Raw genomic sequence first — 27,282 nt, 5'->3', positions numbered from 1 at the left:
TAAGTTTTTCATACCCGTCCAATAGCTTGAATACTTCAGTATCTTATCTCAGCACTCCATCTCATCGCCGCCTTCTTGGGGTCTTGGACAAGAGTTCCTTCCCTGGTCTTCACATCCTCGCTTTCTCCTTCATGTACATCCTGCGACCTCTACTTTTTCTTAGGAAGAAACATCCCTCCTAATCATGGATACTGTCAGCTGTATTCTTGATCTTCCCTACAGCCTCCCAATCTTCTGAAATCCAGTTCCTGAACTTGGTTGAAACGGATATATCTTGTTAATCTCCTTCTGGTCATCTGACCCATGAATTTTTTCTGCGTCTTCCTTCAGACAACTCTGGGGGCCAGGGTCTGCCTCCCACTCTCCTCCCTTGACTCCATCTGTGCCTATGTGTCTGCATCACTTTCCCCAGAGTAGAACATGTCATGTATTAGCACTGAAGACTGGTCTGTGGAGATAGAAAGAATGGCGTCTTATCTATTGCTGCCTCCTGAGGTGGCCAGCGATGCGCTGTGGTCTGGTGGTCTTAGATCAGGAAGAAGTTCACAGTTGCTAAGGAATCAGAGATTGTTCTGAGGATGGCATGAGGGCTTTTGAGGTGGGGGAGGCCCAGTGAGGCGGGGAGGGGAGTGTACTGTATGGGAGAGATGCTTCCTGAGATTGGTAGAAGGACGGGGGTTTGGGAGTCTTCCATTATGGGCAGTAGACATCAAGTTCCAATTTTATTCTGGGTGGGTCATTCCAAGGAGTTGTGGGGATTGGCCGATGCTTACGGTCTTCACTGAGGAAATTCAGGAGAGGGTCTCAGCACCAATCTGTCCCGGAGATCCTTGTTCATTGAAAGCTCCAGAAGGGAGCTCAGAATCGACTGTAGTGTAGGTGGAGGCTCAAAATCTGTGCTGAGTGATAAGATGGAGCCACATGGGAGTGGCCTGCGTTGCCGGCTGTGTCAGGTGTCCACAGGAGAAGGGCGGGACCAGAGCCCTTCTTTGGGGATACAGACCAAGATTTGGGACTGTGGTTTGACACAGAAGAGGACGCCCCAGGCTGACTGAGACAGATTGCCTGGCATGCTGGGCAGGAGAGCCAAGTCAGAGTTCACATCATTTAGAAAAGTAACGATTGCTGAGAGCCGGCATTGATGTAGCAGGTCCTGTTCCAAATAATATATTAATTCAATCCTTGCAACAAATACAACAATCCTGTGACATCGACACTACTATTAGCGCCTTGAAAAAAAGCAAATGAGGAAACTGAGGTACTGGAAAGCTTGTGTCTGAGGTCACAAAGCCAAGCTAGGAACCCAGATGTTCTTGCTTCAGAGCCAGATCTGTCCCAAATGGCAGCTAAGATGCGATTATCCTCAAATGACAAGAAGCAAATTCATACGCTTAGGCCTGTTTCTGCAGTCACAATGTATTTAATATTATATATACACACACATACACAGATTGCATATAAAAACTTCATAATAATTCTGACAGATTCAAGTCAGAAATGGACAATTTTTTTCTCTTAATGGAGTGTAACAACATGCAGTGGGTTACCTGCCCTCCAGATAATGATAACTTTACTAATTAGCAATGAATTTATACTGTTCTACCAGTTACTAAAATGTAACTCAGAGCTACCAATAACCAGCACCAGGAGAGTTCCTGAGAGATCACATTTTACAGAGTGCCAGGAGCTTAGTACTTAGAACAAACTGGAAGTTTATAAGGAAAGGATTGTTATCCCTGATTAAAGGTGAAAGAAAAGCCAGGGCAAATGATTTGCCTCAGGTGACCTAGAGTTGTCTCACCCCAGAGTTCCTGAGTGTAACTATTACTCCACAGGGCACAGGGCGCCATGAAGAGTCCTTTTTCTGTATATATCTATATATAGATATAGATATATACACATATATATGTATATATATATCCGTCTGTCTGTCTTTTCTGTCTGTTTGCAGAAACACACATTCTTTGACTGGAGGGATTCAATTATTATAGGAAGTTGATCTGGTGAGAAGTTTAGTTATCTCTGTGGATTTGAGGGCTTGGGTAAGAGCTCCTTGCTCCCCATCTCTCCTCAGGATGTGGATTACTCTGAAAAGGCTGACAGAGCCTTTTCTCAGCCCCTCTGGCCTCACCACAGTGCGGTGGCTAAGAACAGATGGGAGTTTGGCTTCTTTCTAGCTGTGCGATTTGAGGTGACTTGCTCCCCATCCTTGGGCCTTTTTTTCCCATCATCAGTAAAACACAGAAACCATGACTACTAGACACGAGGGTGGGATGTATGGTTTGTAGGTACAGAGCAGGACACAGCCTGCTCTGTAGGCTCTGTAGAAGAAAAGAAAACTCTATGCAGAAAAATCAAAATATTAGCCAGGCGCCGGTGGCTCACGCCTGTAATCCTAGCTACTCAGGAGGCTGAGATCTGAGGATCAAGGTTCAAAACCAGCCTGGGCTGGAAAGTTCGTGAGACTCTTATCTCCAATAAATCACTAGAAAACCGGAAGTGGCGCTGTGGCTCAAGCGGTAGGGCGCTCGCCTTGAGCTGAAGAGCACAAGGACAGCGCCCAGGTCCCAGAGTTCAAGCCCCACGACAAAGAAAAAAAAAAGAAAAAATCAAAATATTAATATATTTTAAAGGTGACTGTTCATCGGTAGGGAACTATAAGCAGTGGTATATAAGACATCTGCTAACATAAATATAATAATTATAGAAAAAAAGTAGAACTACATTTACGCTATAATGGCAATCACATTCTTTAGCCAGCAGCTATACATATATATGTTCGTATATGTGAACAATAGGAAGACTATAAACAAATGAAAATAATCAACATATAGGGCATGGGGTTATTAATTATCTTTCTTAATTTATTGTCTTTATTTGTGTAATGTTTATGCAAAGTAAAATAAAGAACTGCAGGTTACAGAGACCCCCTCCCCCATGCGGAGGCCTTGCCTCGGCTGACTCATTCCTCCCGGGCTCCTGTACCCATCACATGTGACTTCCTCCTTCCCTGGCTTCTTCCTCCCCCATACCGAAAAATAGCTGGAAGAAATCCGAAGTATGGTACACTCATTTCCTCTGCGTTTCCACATCTGCTCTACCGTAGGGTGTACTGTGGAGAGGGATGCTATGAGTAAGCCAGTTAAAGATTCCAAGAGGACACTGGTATGGAGCATGGCTGGCATGCAGGTGACACATGTTCAGGCAGGGCGGTGAGCCCTCTCCTAGGAGACCATTCATCTGAGGCTTGAGAGCTACAGAGGATCCAATCAGCAGACACTGGAGAGAAAAGGACCAGTAACATTGCTGGGAACTAGTGGGAACTAGTGTGGAGAGTTTAAGGGACAGAGGTAGGCCATGTAGCTGGAGAGTAGAAAGCAGGAGGAAGTATGAATTGAGTCAGAGAGGAAGCAGGGGCTAGGTTAGTCAGCAGCTTACAGGCCATGGTTAACGGGCTTTATTATAAGGAAGCATTGGTGTCCTGTCATGATCTACTTAGCCAGAAAGGTATGGGACCCCTCAGGTGCTGGAGTGTTGGCTACTGAGGGCTTGCTAAGAGAGAGATGCTTTTTTCCAGAAATGGTCCCCAGACAATGGGAGCCACTGTATCCAGACATTCTTAGGAGATTATATTTCATATTGAGGGTAGGGCAGCTAGCAACTGATTACTGGTTCAGTTGTACAAATGGTCAGCACCCTTGTTTTAAGATTGGACAGACGTGGTGCTACTGACAGCTGCATGAAGCCAAGCTGCGGTGCGACTTCTCTGAAACTCCTGTTGGCTTCTGTTTTATCCTCCTCCTCCCATCACCTCAGGTTTCCCTGGTATTATCATTATTATTTCCTCCTGATAGTATTATTATTAAATTATTAAGTAGTTGTACAAAGAAGTTTCAGTTCCATAAATCATAATGCACCTTAACTCCTGCCTTCAAGTTATATAGTCCAATTTTTACATAATGTACATTGAATATGATGACTTCATTTGCTCACCCTTCCCCCCTCCACTGATATCACTAATAAATAATCAAACTATTAATAAGTCACCTGCATAAGAGCCTTTGTCCTAGCAGTGACGATTATTAGACCGAACTCCTTGAGGACAGGATCTAGGACTAGCTTGTTTATTCTTAGATGAAAAATGAGTGCTGGATCATGACAGGAGCTGAGTACTTAAATAATATTATTGTGTATGTGATGTGTGTGTGTATACATGTAGGAGAGAAGGAAGAAGTAGGAAAATCAGTTAGATGCTGTTGTAATCATCCAGGCATGATGAGACTGTGGCTTAAAGTACATAAACGAAGCCATCCTTATTAAGCAAAATTTTCCTCTGCAGTTCTACTCACAAACTCCCCTTTCATCAGGAACATTTGCAAGTGTCTCTAGGCAGGTGAATACTAAAAAGATTAATGCATTCATTATGGCACATAATGAGAGGAATATATGAAAGATCAAAAGCTCATTAAAATGCCAAATCTATATGTGAGTATTTAGTACAGAAATGATAATATAGAAAAGTTCAGGTGGCTTATAGCTTCATTATCAGAGTTGGTCACAAGTCCTTGGGGGAGAATGTAATTTCTCAGGTCTGTTTTATTCTGAGATAAGAGTTCCAGTGAAAGGCTCATGCTCCACATGGGGCTAGTAAATGCTGAGCTGCATGTGTTTCTTGGGGGACACTGAGTGGTTTATGTTTCTGCCTTGAGAGCTCTTCCAATTGCTCTCTTCTCATTGACCCTCCAGTCACAATGTAGTAATACACAGGTTGTGACTGTCTTAACATATGCAGTACAAGGTGAATACAGTAAAAGTTGCACAAGATAAGGAAGCATGACGACCAAAAAGAACACAATGCCTTAAAGAACTATGCTTTCACGCCAGTGCTTATCTATGGCCAGAACATAATAGTAACCAAAAAAGGCAATCGTATTCTACCCCTTACTTTGAGGATCTGAGATCTCTTTTGCAAATTGGCAGTAGTATATCTGGGTCTTAGAAAATCTTGACAGATGATTTACCTTCTGCCCGAGGTAACTTTCCCCTGGCTTTATTCTGGGCTGGACAGGGTGTGAAAACAAGAGGAAGGCATACTCCTGAATCCTGCCTCAGAGCATTTCCTGTAGCACTCAGAGGTCTGAGATCCTCTCAGGACGCAAAGTCCTCCTTCCTGCCTCTCCCTGACTGGGAGGACCACCTGGGGATCACTCACCTCTTAAGGCATTCCCTACGGCCACTGCCAAGACAGAATCAGTGTTTTCCTAGAGAGCACCATCTTGCCCAGAGTTCCTTAGAAGGGCCATACAGGCAATGGAGGAACTGGAGATGATGAGACCATGCTAAGGGTCAGCCCCAAACACTGCCTGGGTTCTGGGACATAAATTTTCAATCACATGTGGGAATTGCAAGTATTTGGACAAGGGTTAAGGTCTCTGGCTTCCCACTGAACACACCGTTTATTCATTTGCTTAACAGGAAGCTAAACATCACCTCCAGTTTGTGTGCTGTTCTGAGCCTGCAGAGCTGGAGATGGACAGAGAAGTCCTACCTTCCTGGAGCTCCATCTGTACAAAGGTTAAAATAATCAGAGAGCTCTGGATAATACCGACTGCGATGGTCCTACCCAGTCAAACTACATGAGGAGCTCTGTGGGCAAGGCTTTGCTTTGGTGTGTTTCAAAAGCTCCCAAGTGATTCCACTATGTGGTGGACTGGGAGATCCAGAGGGATACGGTGCATCCTCCAACAACTAGAGTTCCTGTCCTCAGGGGCCTGCAGTTAAGGGGTTGAGGCCTTGCTTGTGAAAACTGGCCCTCCAAAATTGCTCTCAGTGGAATAATTTCATCTCCTTACTTCCTCAAAGGACATTAGACATAGTCTGGATACATTTTTGGTTAATAGAAATTGAATGAGTGGAAGCAGCCACTGTGTAGAGACCAGGGAGGCTAGAACTTCCTGTAGCATACAGGGGAGTCCCCATCGCGAAGAATTACATTAGGAGTGCTGAGGCTGAGAAATGCTAATCTGATTTTAAGAGGAGATGGCCCTGGTGGTTCCTAATCCTCGCTACTTAGGAGGCTGAGATAGGTCTGAGGATCACAGTTTGAAAGCCAGCCTGAACAGACAGATCTAAGAGGCTCCGATCTCCAATTAACCAGCTAAACGCAGAACACTGAAGCAGGGTTCAATTTGTTAGAGCAATCAGAGTCAAGCATAAAAGCTCAGAAAAATTATAAGGCCTTAGGATCAAACCTTAGTAACAGCAAAATAGTGCTGGGTATAGGAGCAAGATGGCAAAAGGCTTCCATGAGCTAATTTATTACGCACTTACCATATTCAAGGTACATTATGTATGTTAATAAACACTACTATTTATTAGGTACTATAACTCCCCATGATAAGGATGGGAAAACTGAGGCCTTAAATAACGGGTCTAAAACTACATGTATATTGAGTAAATGACATGAGATTGAAACAGACTTCTATCTAAGCACTAACAGATTCTATCTTCTCCTGGGAGTTGGCAGAAAAGGGCTCAACCTATATATACATGATCTGATTAGTCCTGCTTTTCTTCTGATTCGCTCCTTGAGGAAAACAGATCTAACTCATACAAAAGGTATACCTTCCAAGCCAGGTGACTGTATTTGTGCCATGCGAGCAGGCTAGAATCCCGGCATCCCCAGGGATGGCGGGTGTCATCACAGCATTGGGCAGTTAGCAGTGTCGTTCAGGTAGAACCTGACCTGCCAGACTGTTTGTGACAACTCCGATCTTCTTAACTCTGAGCATCTGTTAGGCGATGATGCAGCAGGCAAGCACAGTGGGGGAATGTCTGCTTGGAGCATGTGAGTGTCTGACTGGCCCCTCACTTGCCCTCCAGAAAGGCCCGGTGTCCCCAGGTCCCCTTTGCTCACTGTCCCTGCCAGCACTGCGCAGACCAGAAGAAGTGGAACAGGACTCAGCAGAGGTCATCTGCCCTCTCTTCAGTGAATTGCCCATGCGCACTGCCGGAGCAAGAGGCCGGCGGCCAGTCATCTCTGCTTCTGGGCGTCTGTCTGGTAGCTGTTCTATCAGCTGGACTTCTGAAATGAAGTTCAAGGGTCTAGAAGGTTTAGGGTCCTTGGAGCTGCTTCTTGCAGTAAGTGGAGGTTTCATAGTTAGAAGTAAGTATGGCTGGTTTCGGGATCATAGTCTCCCAAATCAAACTGGTTTCCAAGATGCCTAAACTAGGGCGTTCAAAAGAGGCCAGAGCGGTGATTTTCATTTCATTTAGCCAGTGAAGTGTTCAGGGCCTCCCCACTCGACATGGGCTGTTACTGCTATGGTCTTGGGTTTTCTGTGCCATCTTAAGTCCTGAGATTGCTAGTGTCTGGGGGCCCAGCCTGTGTCATATTCTCCCCATGTTCTCTAACAGTCTGAGCTTAGTTAGGTGGTGACTGAAACTATGGGTTAGATGGAACTAAACATTCTTGTTGGGGATACCTTCATACTTGCTTTTTACTATGGTATTAGTATATTTTGTAAAAAAAAAAAAAATCATGTGTGCTTGCTGTGTGTGTGTGTGTGTGTGTGTGTGTGTGTGTGTGTGTGTGCGCGCGCGCGCGCACGCATGCGCGTGCGTGGGTGTGCGAAAGCAATAGACATTGGCTTAATTATGTCCAGAAAAGCTCCCTCTCCTTTACAGGTTGAGTTAAGGCGTCTGTCATATGAAACAGGGCGTCCTGGTGCCTTTGCCCCTCTGTCTTTTGATAATTGAGCCTAGAGGACTAATGCCTCCAAAGTTCTCTTGTAGTGGTGAGGAGAGTCATCTGATCCTCATTAAGGCAGACTGGAGGAAGGTGTGATGAAGAGATGATAGAGTGGCAGGAAGGGAAAGCATCATCCTCTCAGTCCAGAGCTGACAGTAGAGCCAGAGGAAAGGGAGAGAGGAACGAAAGTGAGGCTTCGGTCGAACAAGTTGATAGAGCACTGAAGGCTGTGTCTGGGTTTCTGTGACTAGCCACTGAGCAGTGACCACACACTCTGCATGGTTTTCTGCATGACTGAGGCAGAGACTCAGAACACAGTCTAAATTAAGATCCAGACTTGCTGGATCTTGCAGGTTGATGGGCCTGAAAGTTCATTAGAGCTCAGTGTGTGGTGGAAGAAAAGACCCTTTAAGAAGGAACTTTCAGCCGGGCGCTGGTGGCTCACGCCTGTAATCCTAGCTACTCAGGAGGCTGAGATCTGAGGATCGCGGTTAAAAGCCAGCCCGGGCAGGAGAGACCGTGAGACTCCTATCTCCAATAAACCACCAGAAAACCAGAAGTGGCGCTATAGCTCAAGTGGTAGAGCGCTCGCTTTGAGCTGAAGAGATGAGGGACAGCGCCCAGGCCCAGAGTTCAAGCCCCACGACCGACAAAAAAAAAAAAAAAAAAAAGAAGGAACTTTCAGGCAGGATTCTCTGTGGACAGAGATAGGATAGAGATGATGGCAAGGTATCTGTCTGTTGTCCAGAAAAGAGGAAGCCTGTGCCTGTGGGTCTAGCCAAAGCAGTAGGGGTTGTTTCCTGAAGTTGCAGGGTACAAGTAGATCTGCACCTAAGCTTTGGTGATACCCAGCCTGGGGAAGGGGTCTGATTCCTTTGTTTCATGAAATGAGCCTAAAGACATGGTGGCCTTAAAGACATGGTGAGATGGCCTAAGATAGGGAACAGAAAGGCCCAGAGTAATGTGCTCCTCGAAGAAGGAGGAAACTCTGTGTGTTAGTACCTCTGTGTTTACACCCGTAGGCTGGTGAGGCTGAGGAGGATCTCACACATTCTTTTCTTGCTTGAATCTCATCCCAGCCCTATGCATCTATATTACTATGCTACCTTCACTGAAGAAGACGATGAGACGCAGAGAAGCTGAGTGACCTGCTCACAGGTCCCCACCAATAAGTGGTTAGACACAGAATTGACCTCTTAGCCACATCTCCCATACTGTCTCTCAAACACCATGGTGAACATGTCAGCAAATGCATCTGGCTGAGTTACCCATAAGCCAGAAGTTATAGAGAAAGGGTAGGTAGCTTCCCAAGGCATGTGGGGTCTGGGAGAGGAATTTTAGGCTATATGATGTCTTTGCCCAAGGGAACATTTCTAACCTTCTCTAGGGACAAGTTAGGGCATGTCTCCAAGGGCTGGAAGGAGCCCCAGGATCGCAAGTGGAAATTGTAACTGAATCACAGCAAGGATTCCTCTGGGAGCTATAGAGGCCTTTATGATTTCCAGAACATTTCCTCTAGTTTGAAAGTTCTTGACAATTACGTGAAGCAAAAACTCAAAGATCCATTTTACAGATACAGAATGAGGCTCAGAGGGCTTTAAGACTTGCCCAAGACCACATGGTTTGTGTACGAATCAGGCTGTCAGTGTAGTCTCCTGACGCCCAGCTCAGGATCCTTTCCTGCTTTAGCACATTCTCAGTTGAACAGTGGTGGGACACTCTTCTGCACCTAATGGAGGCTGGCATTATGACCAAGCCATTCAGAGGACCAGACACGAGGATAGAGTCTGAAGAAAGGATGACATCCACATGAAAGGCACAGCCCAGGTGTGGCAACAGTCACCGGGCAGCACCACTGCATTCAGATCCTGATGTGTACATGTGTGTATAGATGCATGCACACACACATCAGATATAAAAGGCAACGCATTTGTAAAGATGCCCTAATACTAGTCCTTGTGCTACTCAAATGCACAGGGTTAAATTGTGCATGCTAAAGTTTATAAATTAAAAATAGAATCTCATTGTATTTTCCTTAAAATACCAAGTATTTTCATTGGTCATTCCTGATAGAATAAATGTCAAGGAAAGCAATGATTTTATCTGCTTTCACATGATAGTGTACATGGTTTCAGAGAATCTGTCCATGGAGGTCTTTTAAATGAGCAAGGGTGGCATTTATGCAGGTCATTTATCATCCTTCTACCTATCCATGGCAGTAGACACTTGACATTCATGATGAGTATTTCCTGAGACATTTATGACTCCCCTAATTGGAAAATACCACTAGAGCAAATAATTTCCCTCATAAAATCTTCTTCTTCTGACCCAAACTGTCATGTTTCTGGAGGGCTTCACTTTTTCATTCGCTCATTGTCGGGGCCATTTTTCATTTGGTAATTGATAACGAGACGGAACATGCATGTACTGTGAGGAACCAGGTAGTCTTTTGGACTACCTGAGTGAGTGACTCTACCCCAGTGGTGGTTTCTGCAAGAAGATTGGAATTGATGTTTCAGAAAAATGGTCAAGGCCTAGAAACTGTGGACTGTTGGGGACCTGCTTATAAATAGCCAAAACTGTGAATGTGGATCTGCACATAGCAAGCATCCCGTGTTCTCTGGAGTTTCAAAAACATCTTCACCTTCTGCAGTGCCAGCAGGCAGGAAGATTCTCTGGCTGGGGCAAAGGAGATACTGTAGCTCTGGAACTCAAGCTCGTCTCTAGCAGTGCCACACAGACGCCACAGCAGGGCTTCCTTGGATCCAGGGGTATGGGTGTGTCAGCACTCTCCAGAACTCACTGTGCTCTGCTTTGGTTAAAAAGAGAAACTCAGGAAGCCCTGGAGTTAGGCTCAAAAAACCAGTTTCCCTAAGCTAAGAAAAATAGCATTCAACTTGAATGCAAACTTCCTGTAGCACCCCAACAGCTCTCAGTACCTTCCATTATGAATCTTAGGGCCTTCCATGGTTTATCAGTTTTATGTTCGGGAGTTAGGCTCTTAGAAAAAGTCCATTTTCCTTAGGATCTGTGATTATTATAAAAGTAAAAGGGCAGGAAGATTAAAAAATAGTCAAACTTGGAAGTCCTCCCTGGATGAATTCTATAGATACATGTCATGTGTGGAAGACCGGTTTACTCACACAAATTATAATCATGGAAGATGAGAGATGGCCAGAAGCCAGCTTAGGGCCTTAAAAATACCATCCAGTCTTGACCATGTGAACGAATGGGCAACAAACCTTTGAAGGCCGCTCTTCAGCTTTGCTTTGGTGGCAAGCACACTGGCATTTAAGTACAAGGTGTTTAGAATGCTTCAGCTTTCATCAGGATGAATGCTAGCATCTCATATTCTAAGAATTCAGAGTTTGTCTCCAGTACAAATATGATTGACCTTTTCTCATTAAGACTGAATCTGGCCAGCCACCAAGGGATTAGGGCATCACCTGACAGTGGCCATGGCAGACATTTGCATGTCTGTTGAGGTGGGGCTAGCTAATTCTCAGCAAAGTACTTGAGCTTCCTGTTAACATCTTTCATAATTTTTTTTTCTTTTGTCGGTCATGGGTCTTGAACTCTGGGCCTGAGCATTGTCCCTGAGCTCTTCAGCTCAAGGCTAGCACTCTACCATTTGAGCCCCAATGCCACTTCCGGTTTTCTGGTGGTTACTTGGAGATAAGAGTTTCTTGGACTACTTTCCTGCCTGGGCTGGCTTTGAACTGTGATCCTCAGATCTCAGCCTCCTGAGTAGCTAGGATTATAGGTGTGATACACTGGCTCCCAGCTCACATTTTTTTTTTTTGAGTGAACTTTCTCTACATCTCTGAAGGCCATGGATCCCAGAAATGCTACACTGAACTGTTTTCTGCATGGATAATCCCCGTGTACAGAGAATGCTCAAGTAATGCTATTGACAGATGGGAGTTGCGTGTTTCTCATCAAGACTTACAATTGGCTTGCTCGCTGTGACATTGCCCTGCCAGTAGGGTGAGAACCAGTAGGGTTCTTCGGGCGCTAGGCCCGCTCATGAACTGACTGGTGACATTTTATGCCTCTCTCTCTGGGGGGTGGGGAGTCTTGAGTGGGAATGGGTGGTAAGAGCTGCACAGCCCTGCAGGACTGGCAGGTCCCTGTCTTGAGAGACTTCCGGCATCATCAGTCATCTCGTGGGAACATGAGCACAAAGCTAGGCTGGCAGTCTTGCAAGGAGAGGCAGGAAGCCAGGAAAGGTGGGGCAGCTTACCTTCTTGACTTCGTATTTAATGGCGAGTTTGATCCGGCTCAGACTTGGACGGTGGTGGTCAGACCAGACTTGGAAATTCACATCGCCATTTAAAATCGCTTCCACCTCTTCTGTGTCTCGGCACAGGTCCAGCACGCCCACCACAAAATCCTTGCATTGCATAGATAACTTCCTGTAATCGTTCTAACAGAATAGAGAGAAGTCAGGGTGTGTCACGCTCAGCCCCACAGAGCGGCTTGCTCTGCACAGGGGTGTGGATCAGCACCTGTCCACCACAGTGAGCCCACATGTTGCCCTGGGACCACGCACAAGACAGGGCTGTTTCTCCTGATGTGTCCATGGGCTATACTGCGTCCATCACCCAGGTAGGGTGCGTGCTAAGGTGTTGATCCTGAGGCCGAAGCTCTGCTCATTGAGTCAGAGTCCTTGGAGGAGGGACCTAGGGATCTGTCTTTTAAATTTGCTCCCTAAGAGATCCACTGCAGCCCACCCCAGCTTCTCTCAATTCTGAGGTAAGAATTATAAAGACGTAGGGTATCTTCCTTCCTTCCTTCCTTCCTTCCTTCCTTCCTTCCTTCCTGTCTGTCTTTCTTTCTTTCTTTCTTTCTCTCTCTCTTTCTTTCTTCTTTCTTTCTGCCTTCCTTTCCCTGCCTCCCTTCCTTCCCTCCCTCCCTCCCTCCCTCCCTCCCTCCCTCCCTTCCTCCCTCCCTCCCTCCCTTCTTCTCCCTTCCTCCTTCCTTCCGTCCTTCCTTGCTTTCTTCTCTTCCCTCCCTCCCTCTCCCTCTCTCTCCCTCCCTCCCTCCCTCTCCTTCTTCCCTCCCCTCCCCTCCCCTCCCCTCCCTCCCCTCCCCTCCAGTCCCTTCACATGCTACTACTGGGGCTTGAACTTAGGGCCTTGTGCTCTCTCTTGGCTTTTCCCACTAAAGGCTGATGCTCTGCTTCTTGAACCACACTTCAACTTCTGTCTTTTTGCTGGTTAATTGGAGATAGGAGTTTCATGGACTTTTCCCCTTAGGCTGGCTTTGAGCCTCTGGCCACAATTACACTTTTCATGATCTGAAAAATAGTGGTTTGTAAATTACAAGCTTAAAAATCAAATGTCATGAGCTGGGCGCTGATGGCTCACACCTTGAATTCAGGCTCACACTTGAAATCTGAGGATAGAAAGTTGAAGCCAGCCTGAGCAGGAAAATCCAAATAATCACCAAAAAAAGCTAGAAGTAGAACTGTGGCGCACGCACACACACGCGCACACACACACACACGCACGCACACACACACACACACACACACACACACACACACACGTCATTTACATTTAACAGGACCCTTTCTTCCACAAATCCGTTTGTGTGGGCAATCAGGACTTCTTAATTACCTCCCTGTGGTATAAGCAGTTTTAGGCCTTGACCTTTTGGTTGTTGTTTCTTGTTTACTGAGTTGCTCCTGTATTTCTCTCTTCTTCTCCCTACTGTTTCTCTCTGAATCTCTCACCTCCTTTTGTAGTAATCTTCCAACTTCTCCCTCTCCCAAACAGACTGCTTAAATTCCAGATAACAATCCAGAATTTGAACAAAAAGAATACTTCCTGTCACCCGTGTAACACTACTCCTTCCTAGTATTTCCCCCCAGAGGCCTCCTGTGTTGGTTTCTTAGCTGAAACAAGTCTATTTCAAAGAGCCAGATGTCATTTTCAGTGCTAATCATTGTCAGCAGCTGTCAGACTGGTAAATAGCAGTTGGCAAATATGAGTGCAGTTTTTGCTTTTCTGGAACCTGGATTTCTCAGCAAATAGGTGTGAGCCGGGCAAACTGCAGACGCTCAGCCATTTTCCCAAGTTAATGATTCTTGTCTTCTTCCGGAGCTGCTGCATCAAAATGTCACTTTGCATTATGGAAAGCTTTGCTGGGAAAGGGAAAGGATCAAAAACTACTTTCAGATAAAAATGGCTGCCTTCCATTTTTATTTATAATTTAGGTAGAAGAATTTTGGAAATTCTGAGTAAAAAAAATGACTGCTCATCTCAGACAAATTTTCTTTGGGGGAAAGGTACTTGGAGTAGTGTAGCTTTAGTCTCTGAGAGGTACAGGATGCGCTGGGTTCTATACTTGGCTGAAGTATACTGCAGAGCTGGCCTGATTCAGAAGTGGGCTCAGTAGAATGAACAGGATGCGCTGCCCTATTGCCGGTACCGGGTCTAACTCTGGTAACCCTGCCGTAGGCACTCCCATTTCCCTGAAGCTTCACCTCCACTCTACCTCCACGTCACTGCCCCTTTCCCAAGACCAAGGAGTCTATTTGGATGTTGATGTCTGTTCTTGGCAAAGCAGACCTTGCTGGCAGGGCCAGATCTTAGCTCTTGGTGGAAACTTTGGCCTTTAGCTGAATGCAAGGACGGATATAGGAAGTGGGAAGGGCTTGACTTAGCCCTTAGGGGTCCTAACACCCCACACTGGGAACAAGTGGGTTCATATTTCTAAGAGTCTGCACACACCTGGGTTCAGGCTATGTCTGTGGGGAGTTACGATAATTATAATTCATTGGGCCATCCCCAAGCTCAGTGAGCTTTCCAAGACACAACTCATTCTCTTAAGTCTTTGATGAGAACAGAAGCTCTGCATGCTCGCATCGTTACATCCATCTCCCGCTACGAAGTTTTGCTCATGTGCTCTTTTTTATTTTCAGTATGGAGTCTGAATTCAAGGCTTTGCCATTGGTAGACGAGCGCTTTACTGTGGACGCATATATTCGCCTCCAGCCCCTTTCCTCTCATTGTTTTTCAGAGGTTTTGCTTTTTCTCTGGGCTGGCTTGGACAGTAACTCTTGTACGAATGCTCCCACACTGCTGAGATGACAGGCGCACCCCAGTGATGTGCCCTTATTGGTTGAAATGGGGTCTCGTGAACTTGCTGCCTGGCTGCTCTTGAACTACAGTCCTCCCATTCTCACCTTTTAACATAGCTAGGATTATAGGCATGGGCCATTATGCCAGTGTTGTGTGAATGTATTGTTTTACCTCTTCTTACCTTAGAGGAACTGTTCCAGCTCCTTCATGGCACCTCATATGCCCACTTCAGGACACACTCCCTTCCCCTTCCTTCCTTTCTCTTGCATTGTTAATTTCTCTTTTCCTAACTGGCTCAGGGTACAAACATGCTGTTATTTCCCTTGACTTGACTCCACTTTCTGCTTCAATTTCTCCTCCAAATTTCTTTTTTTCTTTTTCCTTTCTTTCTTTTTTAAAAAAAATTGATCATGAGGCTTGAACTCTGAGCCTGGGCGCTGTCTCTCAGCTCTTCAAGTGCTCAAGTACTCAAGGCGAGCACTCTACCAATTGAGCCACAGCACCACTTGTGGTTTTCTGGTGGTTTATTGGAGATAAGAGTCTCATAGACTTTCCTGCCACACTGGCTTTGAACTGTGATCCTCAGATCTCAGCCTCCAAAGTAGCTAGGATAAAAAATGTGAGCCACCGGCGCCCAGCTACTCCAAATTTCTAACAGCCCTCTTCAGTAGAGTTGTCTGTATACAGTGTATGCAGTTAGCCTCCGTGTGCACTTCACTGACCCATTTAATGGGATTCACCCACTGACTGCACTATGACTGCTCTTGTCAAAGTTACATATTACTTGTATGCTGCTGAACTCAGTAGTTGGTTCTCAGTCCTCATTTCATGTGACTTATTAAATGGTTGGCCACTTACTCTTCATCAGCCTCAGCAGAATGCACTCTTCTGTGGCTTTTCCTCCTGAATGACTATTTTTTACATTCTTTGGTGATTCATTGTCATTTCCCTCTATCATAATGTCCCAAAGATGTTCACAGTCCTCGGAAGTCTGTTTTGTCTATTTATACTCACTGCATTACTAATCTTATCTAGTGTCAGTGCTTTCAGCACCACTCACTTGCTGGTGGATCTAAAATTCTTATCTTTAATCTTAGCCTTTTCTGAATTCAAGATTCACACAGCCAGTTGCCAAACAGATATTTCCACTTGAGTGTTTAGTAGACATTTTATACTTTACAACATCAACTCTTTTTTTTTTTGGGGTCCGGTTGTGGGGCCTGAACTCTGGGCCTGGGTGCTGTTCCTCAGCTCTTCAGCTCAAGACTAGTGCTCTACCACTTGAGCCACAGCGCCACTTCTGGCTTCTTTCTTTTTGCTTATGTGGTGCTGAGGAATTGAACCCAGGGCCTCATGCATTGCAAGGCAAGCGCTCTACCACTGAGCCACCTTCCCAGCCCATACAACATCAACTCTTGACCTAGTCTCCTCTACGTATTAAAACTTTCCTTTATTTTAAGCTATTCTACACTAAGAAATCTGGCATTTATCCTTTATTCCTATCTTTTTTATAGTCCACACATAATTTGGCACATATAATATGCCTAAATATATCCATACTCCGACTGCTTTTCACTCTTTCCACTATTTGTACTTTGGACCACACCATCATCATCACTTGTTTGAACGGACACAAGAATGTTAACTCTCTTGATTTGTCTGTGTCTATTCTCAGTTGGAGGGATAATTAGTTCTCTCATGGCACTGATCTGCTCAAACCTTCCTTATATTAAAAACATAAACCTTTCTTAAATTAGTAAACTTTTTGAAATAATGAAATATCCAACGCAGACAAAATATATAAATAGCTGAATGTATCTCAGAGTTCTCAGTATTGTGCAGTTTTTCCCTTACTCATAACCATTTTGATGTATTATATACTTCATTATATTGATTGTTCATGTTAACTATTAGAATATAAGCTTTTTGAGGGCAGACCTTTTTTCTATTTTTTTTTTACAAATGTATCTTAAAATACTAGAATACTTTCTGAAACATGATATGCATTCATCACATACTTGCTGAATTAATTACAGTCAACTTTTCTAACAATCTAGCTACTCCGTGATTGAGCACTTGAAATAGGTTGGTCTGGCCAGAGCCTGCTGTCTTCCTTTCCTGCTCTTGCCTCTTAAAACAGCACCATCATTTGCAGTTAGCACACTAAAAGCAAGGCTCAGCTGGGGCTGACTCTTACTTAATTTTTGGAATAAAGGGTGGGAAGACATCTGGATATTCCCATCCCCAGAAGATTCTAGAGCACAGGTTTTGAAGTCAGAAGGACCAGAAGTTTAAAATTCCACTATCTGCCAGTGTACCTGTGAAAGTGAACAAGCTGGTTTACTATTGCAAATCTTCACTTTTCATCTGTACTAATAACACACACTAGATCATCATTGGGAGAAATCACTGCCAAAACAATGTAAAGTGCTTAGTACAGTAGTTAATTATAAAAAATTACTTATAACCAAAAATTTAAAACTAAGCTTGCAGATGACAATTTTAATTGTTTTCACCTCCTCTTAATCCCCAAACCAACACCCAACATTTTTCCCCTGGTGTTTGTTATTTACTAGAACAGGAACAAGGTTGGCCATATGTAAGACTTGAACTCAAAATACCAGAGAAACTGGTTTTTTTTTTTCCCCCTCACACTAAGATCTAAAAAAAGTAAATTTAAATATATGCCCTGAATTGGAATACTTTGGGTTATCTCTGTTGATTACAGTAGTCCTTCCAGGTTAGGAACTCCAATCTCAAAAGCAGTTAACAGTGTTGAATGGGTCAAATCTATAATTTTAAGTCAGATTCAGCAGCATGGTGGTGTGCAGTTTGCCAAGGCCCTCAGAGGAGAAGACTGAGCGAGCACCATGGTTCATGGAGGGATAGGTTAGTTTTGTGACTACAAAGAACTGTTTTCCATGCACAAATCGCATTTGTCTTTCTGAGGAAGAATAAGGTGAGCCGTTTAGGTCTGAGAAGATTCTCTCCAGCCTGCTCAGGCTGATGACATCTGTACAGCCATCAGCTAGGTTTTATGAATGTAGACCTTGCTGTCCATCTTCGTGAGCTGTGGGGAGAACTGCCTGGCCTTGCTTCCTGTCCTGTCAGGGCACACTCCCTTCTGTTCTTTACAGAAGTGAGAGAGGAGGCGTCCTTTCCCTGTGGAGACTGGTGATGGAGGACCGTGCTGCTGGCTGGTCTTCTTCCAAAGTTTTGGAGCTGCCACAGTTGCGGTGCCCCTTTAGATCATTAGCTGCAGACATGGAAGAGGCTCTAGAACTGGGCCTTTTTGAGAATGTCATACAAGTAGAATCATACAGTTTACAACCCTTTGACACTGGCTTCTTTCTCTTAGTGCAATCTCTTTTCCATTCATACATTTTGTTGCGTGCATTAAAAGTTCATTTCTTCCTATTTTGTACATACTATATGGTTGTACCACAGTTTGTTTATCTATTCACTTATTGTAGGCTATTTGATTGTCCCCAGTTCTTGGCAAAAAAAATCACAGCTTCTAAAAATATTCATGTTGTGCATGAACATAAACCCTTAATTCTTCAGAGTAAATACTATGAGGTGGGATTGCTTAGTATGTAGTAAATGCACATTTATTTTTATAACTAATGGTCAATTTGTTTCTGGAATAAGAATACTATTTTACTTTACCACCAGCCAATTATGAGAAATCCATTTACTCTATAGTCTTGCTAGTACTGAGTGCCAATTTTTTTCAGTGTCATGGTATCTCATTCTGATTAAGAATAAATTTATTCATAGGGCTTGGAGCATGGCTCAAGTAATAGAGTGCCTGCCGAGCAATTGTGACTTCCTCAGTTCAAACCTCAATAACCACAATAAAGGAAAAATAAACTTATTCATATGTGTTAGGATTTCTGCCAGGACTTTTTTTGTAAATGTGTTCGGTCTAAAAACCATGTTACAGAGAATAGACATTTTAACTTTCTTGGGTCCTCCAACTCATGAACTGGGTATATAATCTCCATTTATCTAGGCATTCTTTGATTTCTCTTGCCAATGTTTTATAATTTTCAGCATACATATTTTACATATGTCCTATAAGATTTATATCTAAGTATTTTTTTCAGCTATTTGCAATATTTTTATTAGTTCTGACAGTTCATTTTATGTAGAAATATAACTGATCTTCTTTTCTGTTACATCCTGAGAATTTCTAATCTTACCTATCAGTGTTGTATAGATTGGTTATAGAGATTTTGCATATAGACAAATCTGTCTAAAAGAAAAAAATAAATTGACTGAACAACATACATATACATTTATTTGAAACTTATGAAATATTTTTAGGAATAAAATATTGCCAGAAATTTCTGTTTCAGACCCAAATGGCCTGCATATAGTCAATACATTAGCAGATTTTAGAATATTCACCTACCATTTACTTAACTTGTTCTCTATTCAACCCAGATGTTAACTAAAATTCTTTGGTTTTCAACTAGTCCAGCATATTCATTTCCTCACTCATATTCATTACTTGCCCCTCTTTCCCTCTTCTCCTTCCTCCCTCCCTCCTCACCTTTCTTACCCCACTAATCTTACAAGCTCATCCGTTACTGAGATGAACTTCTGTTCCTAACATGAGGACAAACTGATACCATACAACAAAAATTGATTCCTTGAACTACATTTGGTATTGAGTCTAGTCTTTTGACAGCATCACTTTAAGGAAATTATTAGTTTTCTTGATTTTTATGGAACCCTAACTTGTCAATACTGTTAAAGCTGTTGACAAAGTTAAATCAAAAGAGAGAGAAGCCATTATCTTGATGGGTCATATGAGTTAAAGGCATTTCTCAGGCAGATGTGGTGGAGACACCCAGATAGCACAAGGTAATTAACACTCATTCCTCAGTGGAGATCTTAGAAATTAAAATTAAAAAGAGTGTGAGCATCAGAGCCTTCTTCTCTCCCTCCTGGTAGAGGTCTAGTTATAGGGAGGGAATGTTTATTGAAACTTTCAACTGATATACAAAAGTAGGTAAGTCAGGAGATGGGTCATGCTCTAAAACTGGGCAGTGTTTCTGCTTTTGATGTTTAGACTGACTACTATGACAGTTCACAATAAAGATTTCTTTAATATGTCTTTCAGTGGTCATGACAGTCCTGTAAAGCAGTTGGTATCATTACCCCTAAGTGACTGAGAGTTCACTATTGAAGTTTGCAAATTGGAGGTCATTGGTCACCATGACTGGCAGAGTCAGGGAGTATGAGGAGATTAAGAAAGAATGGGTCCAGCTATGATAGCTCTTGTACCCCTGTTTCATGCCTAACCTCGAGGGTCCAAGTCAGCTCCTGTTTATCAGTGCCACGGACTGTAGTCCTCCAGAAAGAAAGGAAGAAGGGCAGTGGAGAAGAGGTATTAGAGTCAGTGGGACAAATAGTGTTTGGGAGTTTTATTGCAAAGGAGAGAAGAGAAGTGGGTAAGTAGCTGATGTGAGAAGTAGGATTGAGGGAAGGAGCTTTTCTTTTCTCCCCTTCCTCCCTCCCTCTCTTCTCTTCTCCTTCACTCCACTTCCTCCTCTCCCTTCCTCCCTTCTCCTTTCCTCTCTGGTTTTCTTCTTTCTTCTCTGCCCTTCTGCTTTTCTTCCTTCCTTTCTTCTTCCTCCTATGGGAAAAACCATCCTATTTTGTATGCTAATGGTGGTTTTCCAGTACACAATTGTGCTGATTCACTGACTATGATATTAGCACATCACTATATTAATCTAGGAGTAGGTTCAGGACCATACAGGAGAGAGGATTGAATGTAGTGTGTAAGTGTAAGAATAAATTTATATAGAATCACATACAATTTATCCATAGTAGCAGCAGGAAAGGCCAATCTATTGGTGAGGTAGCTAAGTAGATGAATATGTTCATGGTAGGAATCAGAACATATTTTCTGTTTTATTTCTTCATTTACATATAAACAAAAATTACTAGTTGACAGCATGAGGTGGTGGAGCTTTGAGGAGAGATCTGATGCAGTTTTTGGGGAGACTTACAGGATGAATGGGGGGAATCTGGACATGAAGAGGAGGTAAGAAAGTGGAATGGGCTATCAGACTGAAAAGTTTGTGCATGACGAAGGACTAGCAAGCTAAATAGAAAGCCCACAGAATGCGGAAGATGTATCAGCTGTGCATCAGACAAGTTTGTGCATGATGAAGGACATAGCTAGCAAGCTAAATAGAAAGCCCACAGAATGCAGGAAGATCTATCACCTGTTCATCAGACGAGGGCCTTAGCTCAAAAAACGAAACCTCCCCAAAACAAATGCTTAAAGAAACAACAGCCCAATTAATAAATGGGCTAAAGATGTAAAGAGAGAGACAGAAGATTTTGGAATAGCAGTAAAACCACATTTGAGATCCATGGCCATAAATTTAGAACAAGGCCAGTTGATGTGGTAATCTTTTTCTAACCATTCACCTTCTTAGGGGTTGTGATTTATCAGCTTGCAACCAATCAAATGTGGGCAGAGGAAGTAAGAACGGGAAGGAATGATTATAATGATAGCTCATAGAATTGAAGCTGACATGGGGGGAGGGGGGCAAAAGGCCTTGGAGGGGGAAATTCAGAAGATTGTTAGATCAGTGAGTTGGGGTGCTGTAGGAAGACAAGAGATGACAGACTTGGAGTCTGGAAACCTTGGGGCTGGTAATCCGTGTGCCGTGCGATGCTTAGCTTACAGGAGCTTGCATTCATTGATCTTCTAGGTACAGGTAGGCTTCATGGCAAATGGAGCAGGGTGGAGGGCAAGATCAGTGCAGGAGGCGAGTCCGCATAACTGAGTCAGGGTGCTGGAAGTATGATGTATGCACTTATTGAAGTGCCAAGAATTGAAACAGCAGGAACTGAAACTGGGGGGAGTCGCTGCGAGTGACCTACGGTTGCTGGCCATGGCCATGAAGGATGCAGGGTGATAGGATCTGATGAAACTCCATCCAAAGATGGAACTTCTTGATAGGGAGAGAGAGAGAAGTTCAGAAGTGGCTAGCAATAGCTTGGAGGAAGCTGACCGGCTCTCCAGGCAAATGCTGTGCAACCGTGGGAACAAAACCACCCAGCTGAGTGTCCAGGGGGAAAGGGAATCGGGTCTTTAGAAAGAGCAACCTTCAACGTATCAGCAAGTCCACTCTTGATAGGATTACCAAGGCAGATACCTTTCAATGCTGAGCTCCATTTAAGAACACAAATGCAAGGAAGGGAGTCCAGATTTAGAAGATGATGGCCAGTCTTTCCCACCTCACCTTTCTCATCCAGATTTAGATGCCTTGAGGGTGGGAAGGGGGTAGAGATGGCACCTTGCCCAGTGACTCCCCTCAAAGACCCGATCCCCCAATTTTGCCACTGGTTAGCCACTGCCATTCTGAGTTCACTTGCTCTCTACAGAAAGCCTTTCTTTATTCAGGTCAGATCTACTCCCTGCATTTTCCAAATGTGTCTTTGTCCTGAGTGTTTCAGGATTTGGGAAAGAGAGTGTGTGTGTGTGTGTGCTTCTGTGCATGCTAGATAAGTCTGCACATACAGTTGTTGCAAGGAGCAAACTATGAAAGACAATCAGATAAACTGCTTAGTGAAGTAAGTGACAAGAATTGGCCAATTCTACAAAAATATTGCAGGTTAGCAGAAAACATGAACATGGGTAATCGTCTACTTTGGTGTTGATCTTCAAGTGCCTCTTCTAATTAAGTTGACAAGTCCCCTCACTTGAAGTCCTCCAGCTTCATTTTATGTGATCCCTCAGGTAGGAAAGCAAGCCGTGGGACAGGAGCTTGGAGCGCAGGGTTCAGGGAAGATTCAGGCACAGGCCCATGGATGTGGAGCATGGGGTCCCAGGGGCCGGTGTGCTGCCCTCCCTGCCAGTGCTTCTGTGGACACTGCTTTCCCACCCGGGTTTGGTTTAGTAAATTGGCAGCTACCGCCATTGTGAGGAGCTCTGAGCACATCCACATGACATTTGTGAAATCCCAGAAGTGATGATGGCTCTGCCTGCTGACTCTCGCAGGATCTGTCCATTGGATTCAGATCTGGCTTCGGGCAGAGACTGTTTTTCAAGGAAACAGCTATTAGAAAGGCAGCTAGTATGTGGCTGAATACCTGCTATGTGCCAGGCACTGGAAATGTACCTCTAATATAATATAATCCGTGCCCTTGAGGGGCTGTGCGTATTGCTAGACAGTATACTAACAACCGAGTGGAAACTACAGGGTAATGTAAGTGCCTAAAGTCAAGGCTGGCGCATACCTGAGTGCAGGCACCAGGGGGCTTCCAATGGAGGGCCAAGGCAGGTACAAGGAGAGGTAGCAGCGGGTGAACATTCAGGAAGAGGGGTATAGGTGCAAAGGTGGCACGGGGAAGAAGGTCCACTCATGCGTGGATCTTAGGTGACTTTCACCAGAACATGGTCGTGTTGTAGTGTATGAACATTACTCAGCCTGTCACACGGTTCTTATAATCAAGCAAACACCACTGCACTTGTGTTCCTGGAGAGGAGCTCATGCATATTCTCTGCACATCTGCATCCAGAGTCATGATGCTGCTTGGTTTTCTGTTGTGCCCCTGAAGAGCCTTTCCTCAGCTTTCCACTTTTCCTGTTGGTTCCATAGTGAACCCATACTGTGAGGCAGATAAGCCTGTGTTAGCTTTGTCCCATTCCTAAACCATACACATTTACACACACACACACACACACACACACACACGTGTCATACCAACCTTTTATTCTGTGTACTTCCCTCTACCAGCACCATCTGGCATCACTGTATTCACAGGGAAAGTTCTGGTAGTGACTAGGGAAGAACTCCCCCTCTCCCCCACCACTGCAGGGCTCGGCGGACTCTTGCAGCTCAGTCCTCAAGTGCACGGAGAAGCAGAGCGTGGCAGGATGAGTGGTGTGGCTTGTGCCAGCTCAGTCCCTCAGCGGGCAGCACAGTAACTGCTGTTCACAGTGCTCTGGTTTTTAGAAAGCACATTTTTTGGGTGCCAGGGGAGGGAGGCAGCTCTTTGTCTTGTTGGAGCTGAAACATACTGTATAGCTGCACAATCATGCTAAATTAAAACATCTCTTTTCCTGGAGCTTTCCAAAGTTTTTATGCACATCAGCCACACCAACTCATTGACTGGTTTGTAGGCAACCCTTATATATCTGTTTATTCATCAGAACAAAGGAGAAGAGCACCTCTGGTATGCCGTGTTCTGTGTCGAGGCTCTCAGCACTCACGGAGCTGGAGTAGAGGGGAAGGTGGGTGCTGAAAGTCGTGCAGTAAGGGGGGATGATGCCCTCTCCTTTTTGCATAAATTAGACCCGAGTTCTTTTACATCTAGCTTCTCAGTAATTCCTGGGGAAAAGTCATTCCAAACAAACGTAGTTGGTAGGCTGGGTATCAGGCAGTCAGCTCAGGGCTTGAGTGACTTCCAGGAATTGGCCCTTGTGATAGTCCACCAATTCAGCAAGGGCTGACTGAGTTTCTTGTGTGCCAGAAGCAGTGCCTTGCACTGGAGATGCTAGCAAGAGTGAGAGATGGGATTTCTGCTTGCCCATAGGGAAAAACATCACACAGACTGCTTTTAAAATTATGTGATGATCGTTAGTTGTTCATCCAGCAGATAGGGAGGTCCACTGTGTGTCAGCTACTGTTTTAGTCTTTGAAGTAGAGCCCACCGGGGAAACAGAGGCTCCTACTCTTGTGAAGGTTATATTTGACTGGGTAGAGAGACTGCAGGAGGTGGTTTCTCTTTTAGATAAATGGTGAAGCAGGAACTCCCTGAGGAGGTGATTTTATGTGGAGCGTTGAGGGAGTAGGAGGAGAGAGTTATGCAGATTCATGAGATGTTCCTGAGAGGGTCACAGTGCACAGAGGGAGGGAAATGCTAGGCCAAAAGAGGCAGTGTGTCAGGGGCTGCTGGGGACTAGGTTGGAGACCAGAGACTGGAGCAGGACGAAAGGAAGAAGGGAATAGGAAGAGGTAAAGCCAAGGAAGCATCAAGGAACAGATGGCCCAAGTCCAGACAGGCACTTGTCAGAACTGTATTTTTTACTTTGGTGGGATGGGGAGTCATTGGAGGGTTTCAGGAAGCAGAGCTGACATGGTCTGATTTTTTTTTTTTTTAAAGGATTCTGGCTGCTTGCGTAGAATAAATTGTAAGGGACAAGAACAGGAACAGAAGGACCAATTAGGAGGCTGTTTCAATTACTCAGAGTAGAGAAGAGGGTGGCTTGGACCAAAAAAGTAAATAGTCAGGGAGATGAGAAATTAGAATTCTGGATGTCTTTGAAAGACAGAGCCAAGAGAATTTGTTGATTGATGGGTTGGATATGAAGTAAGAAAGAGAGAGGGGAATGAATCTGAGGTTTGGGGTTGATAAAGTAGGAGGATAAAAGTACCTATGAAATCAGCCCTAGATTAGATCATTGTTTAGTAGACACTCTCCCCCACCTTCTTGTCTCCATTAGAACAATACATTTCCTTCTCCATTGACCCTGGTGTTGGGTATAGCACTTGTTCTACTTAGTGATGTGTGCATTTTCTGCTGGCCTTGAGGGCTGCTGATCACTGCCAGGAGATTGTGTCCTAGACACCAACTCTGTCCACCCTCTCTAGGCCCCAGACCAGCCTTCTCCACAGACTCCCAGTTGTTTAGGTAGTTGGATTCTGAAATGGTCTGCTAAATAGCCTTATTGTGGGAATAACTGCGTGATAAAGGGACAGAAGTAGACTCAGTGCTTTGGGAGATCAACATTGTGGCCCAAGTGGAGACTCAAGTAACTGCTGAGTTGTCTAGGCTAAATCAGTATTCAGCTTACGAGGTGGGGAAAGTCATACTCGGCATAAGCCGTAAACCAGTACAGAGAGGCAGAAAAGCATGATGCATGAATAGGCAGGGACGAGGAAAGAGGAGTCAAGGTGACAGAAGAGACTTTGGACATGTACATAGGAACTGGATTATGGAGAGATTTGTATTGCTTGAGATGGAGCCTGTATTTGATCTAGGCTGGGGGGATCACTAAAGCTAAATTAAGTGGGAGAAAGTAAGGGTCTGTTTTGCAGCTAGATGTGATTCTTCTGTCTCCCTGAAGAGGGCAGTCTCTTTGTTGTGGAAGAGTGTGGCCTGGAGTAAACAGCTTGGGTCTTTCATAGTCACCTGAAGGGATGAATGGAATGGGAGACAGACATAAGGAACAGAGAGGGAATTCAGTATGAAGCATGTTTGGGATATCAATCAATCACTCAAAAGGAGTTTTCCTCACATGTTATGGTCTGGTGGTATTACAGATTATCTCTCTTCTATACAAATTCATTTTCTGTGCTAATCATGTGTTAACAATATAACCGAAAAAAACATTTTGGGTATTTTATAGTGGTTAGATCTGTCTTGTTTGCTTTGGGTGAAATTTTGAGATGATTACCTTCGATACTCTTGCCACCTTGGGTGCTATTTTTTCTGTACTTAGTATTGGATAACTGATTTCTTCTCCCTCCTCTCCCCCCACCCCCCAAATAAATTGAAAGAAAGTCCGAAGAGATTAGGAGCAAACATGTCCTGTGCATCTTATTTGTACTAAGTATATATTGTGAAAACATTTCAGAGAGAAACAGTAATTTGGAATTGGCCTCCCTCGATAACATATCCTTCTGAAGGATCATGTCATGACTCACCTAATTATAGATTCAGAATAAGAAATGTGCATGAGATTCATTTCTAAGAGTAATTAAAGTACAGAATGTATAGAAGTAAATTTTAAGAAATTGCCTATGATTGCTAAAAATGCTATTGATTAAGAGGGTTTAATAGCAAGATGGCAAAGTAGCAATTAAAAAATGTAGAGCCTTGCGGATGATAAAACAAAGAGTAGAAATCAAGTTAGGCAAATCAGTGCTTGTGATTTCCATGCCCAAAGAGCATACTGTACCTTCCCCTCAGTGCTAAGCCTGGACTGATGTTCTTCTTTGCCACCTCCAAACACCCTCTCTACTCCTTCTCATGACCAGCCTGAAGGTAAAGTCAGGACATATTCTTGAGGAGATACACTGTTGTTTGCCCTAGACTCTTACTGCTTTTTGTTCTCTTGGACTCAGTAGCCTTATCTAAGAGATCTCAATTTTTGAACTAATACTTAACTAACCAAATTCCTTTGTTGGTATATTCCAACCCAGGGCATGGCAGGACTTGAGAAATGTTGTAAAAAACACATTGATTTTGGTTTAAGAGTCTTGCTTATGGGAGGCTGAGGAGCCAGTGGGTGTTGGTGGTGTATGGTAACCAGGGACTGATCTGAGAGCCGTGAGGGCCATTCTTGTCTGAAAGTGAAGGTCTTGGGACCAAAGCTGGATGTAAAGGGCTATTATTACCAGCACAGATGGCTACTTTGACTTTCTAAAAGACTGGAAAGGTATTGGTAGAAAGAAATGAGTAAGT

General features: G+C 44.1%; 1 protein-coding gene across 1 annotated transcript in view; it reads right to left on the bottom strand.

The window, feature by feature from the left end:
* The window catches only part of Trpc7 (transient receptor potential cation channel subfamily C member 7), a 150,569-nt gene that overhangs the window by 62,705 nt on the left and 60,582 nt on the right, over positions 1–27,282 (bottom strand). The window contains exon 4 of the mRNA XM_042671336.1: positions 11,994–12,176. Coding sequence (XP_042527270.1) covers positions 11,994–12,176 — 183 coding nt within the window. The remainder of the gene's footprint in view (positions 1–11,993; positions 12,177–27,282) is intronic.

The sequence above is a fragment of the Dipodomys spectabilis genome, unplaced genomic scaffold (genome assembly GCF_019054845.1).
Source record: "Dipodomys spectabilis isolate Male_0828 unplaced genomic scaffold, ASM1905484v1 ptg000611l, whole genome shotgun sequence".
NCBI classification, from domain to species: Eukaryota; Metazoa; Chordata; class Mammalia; order Rodentia; family Heteromyidae; genus Dipodomys; species Dipodomys spectabilis.
This window is presented reverse-complemented; position numbering and strand designations above follow the sequence as displayed.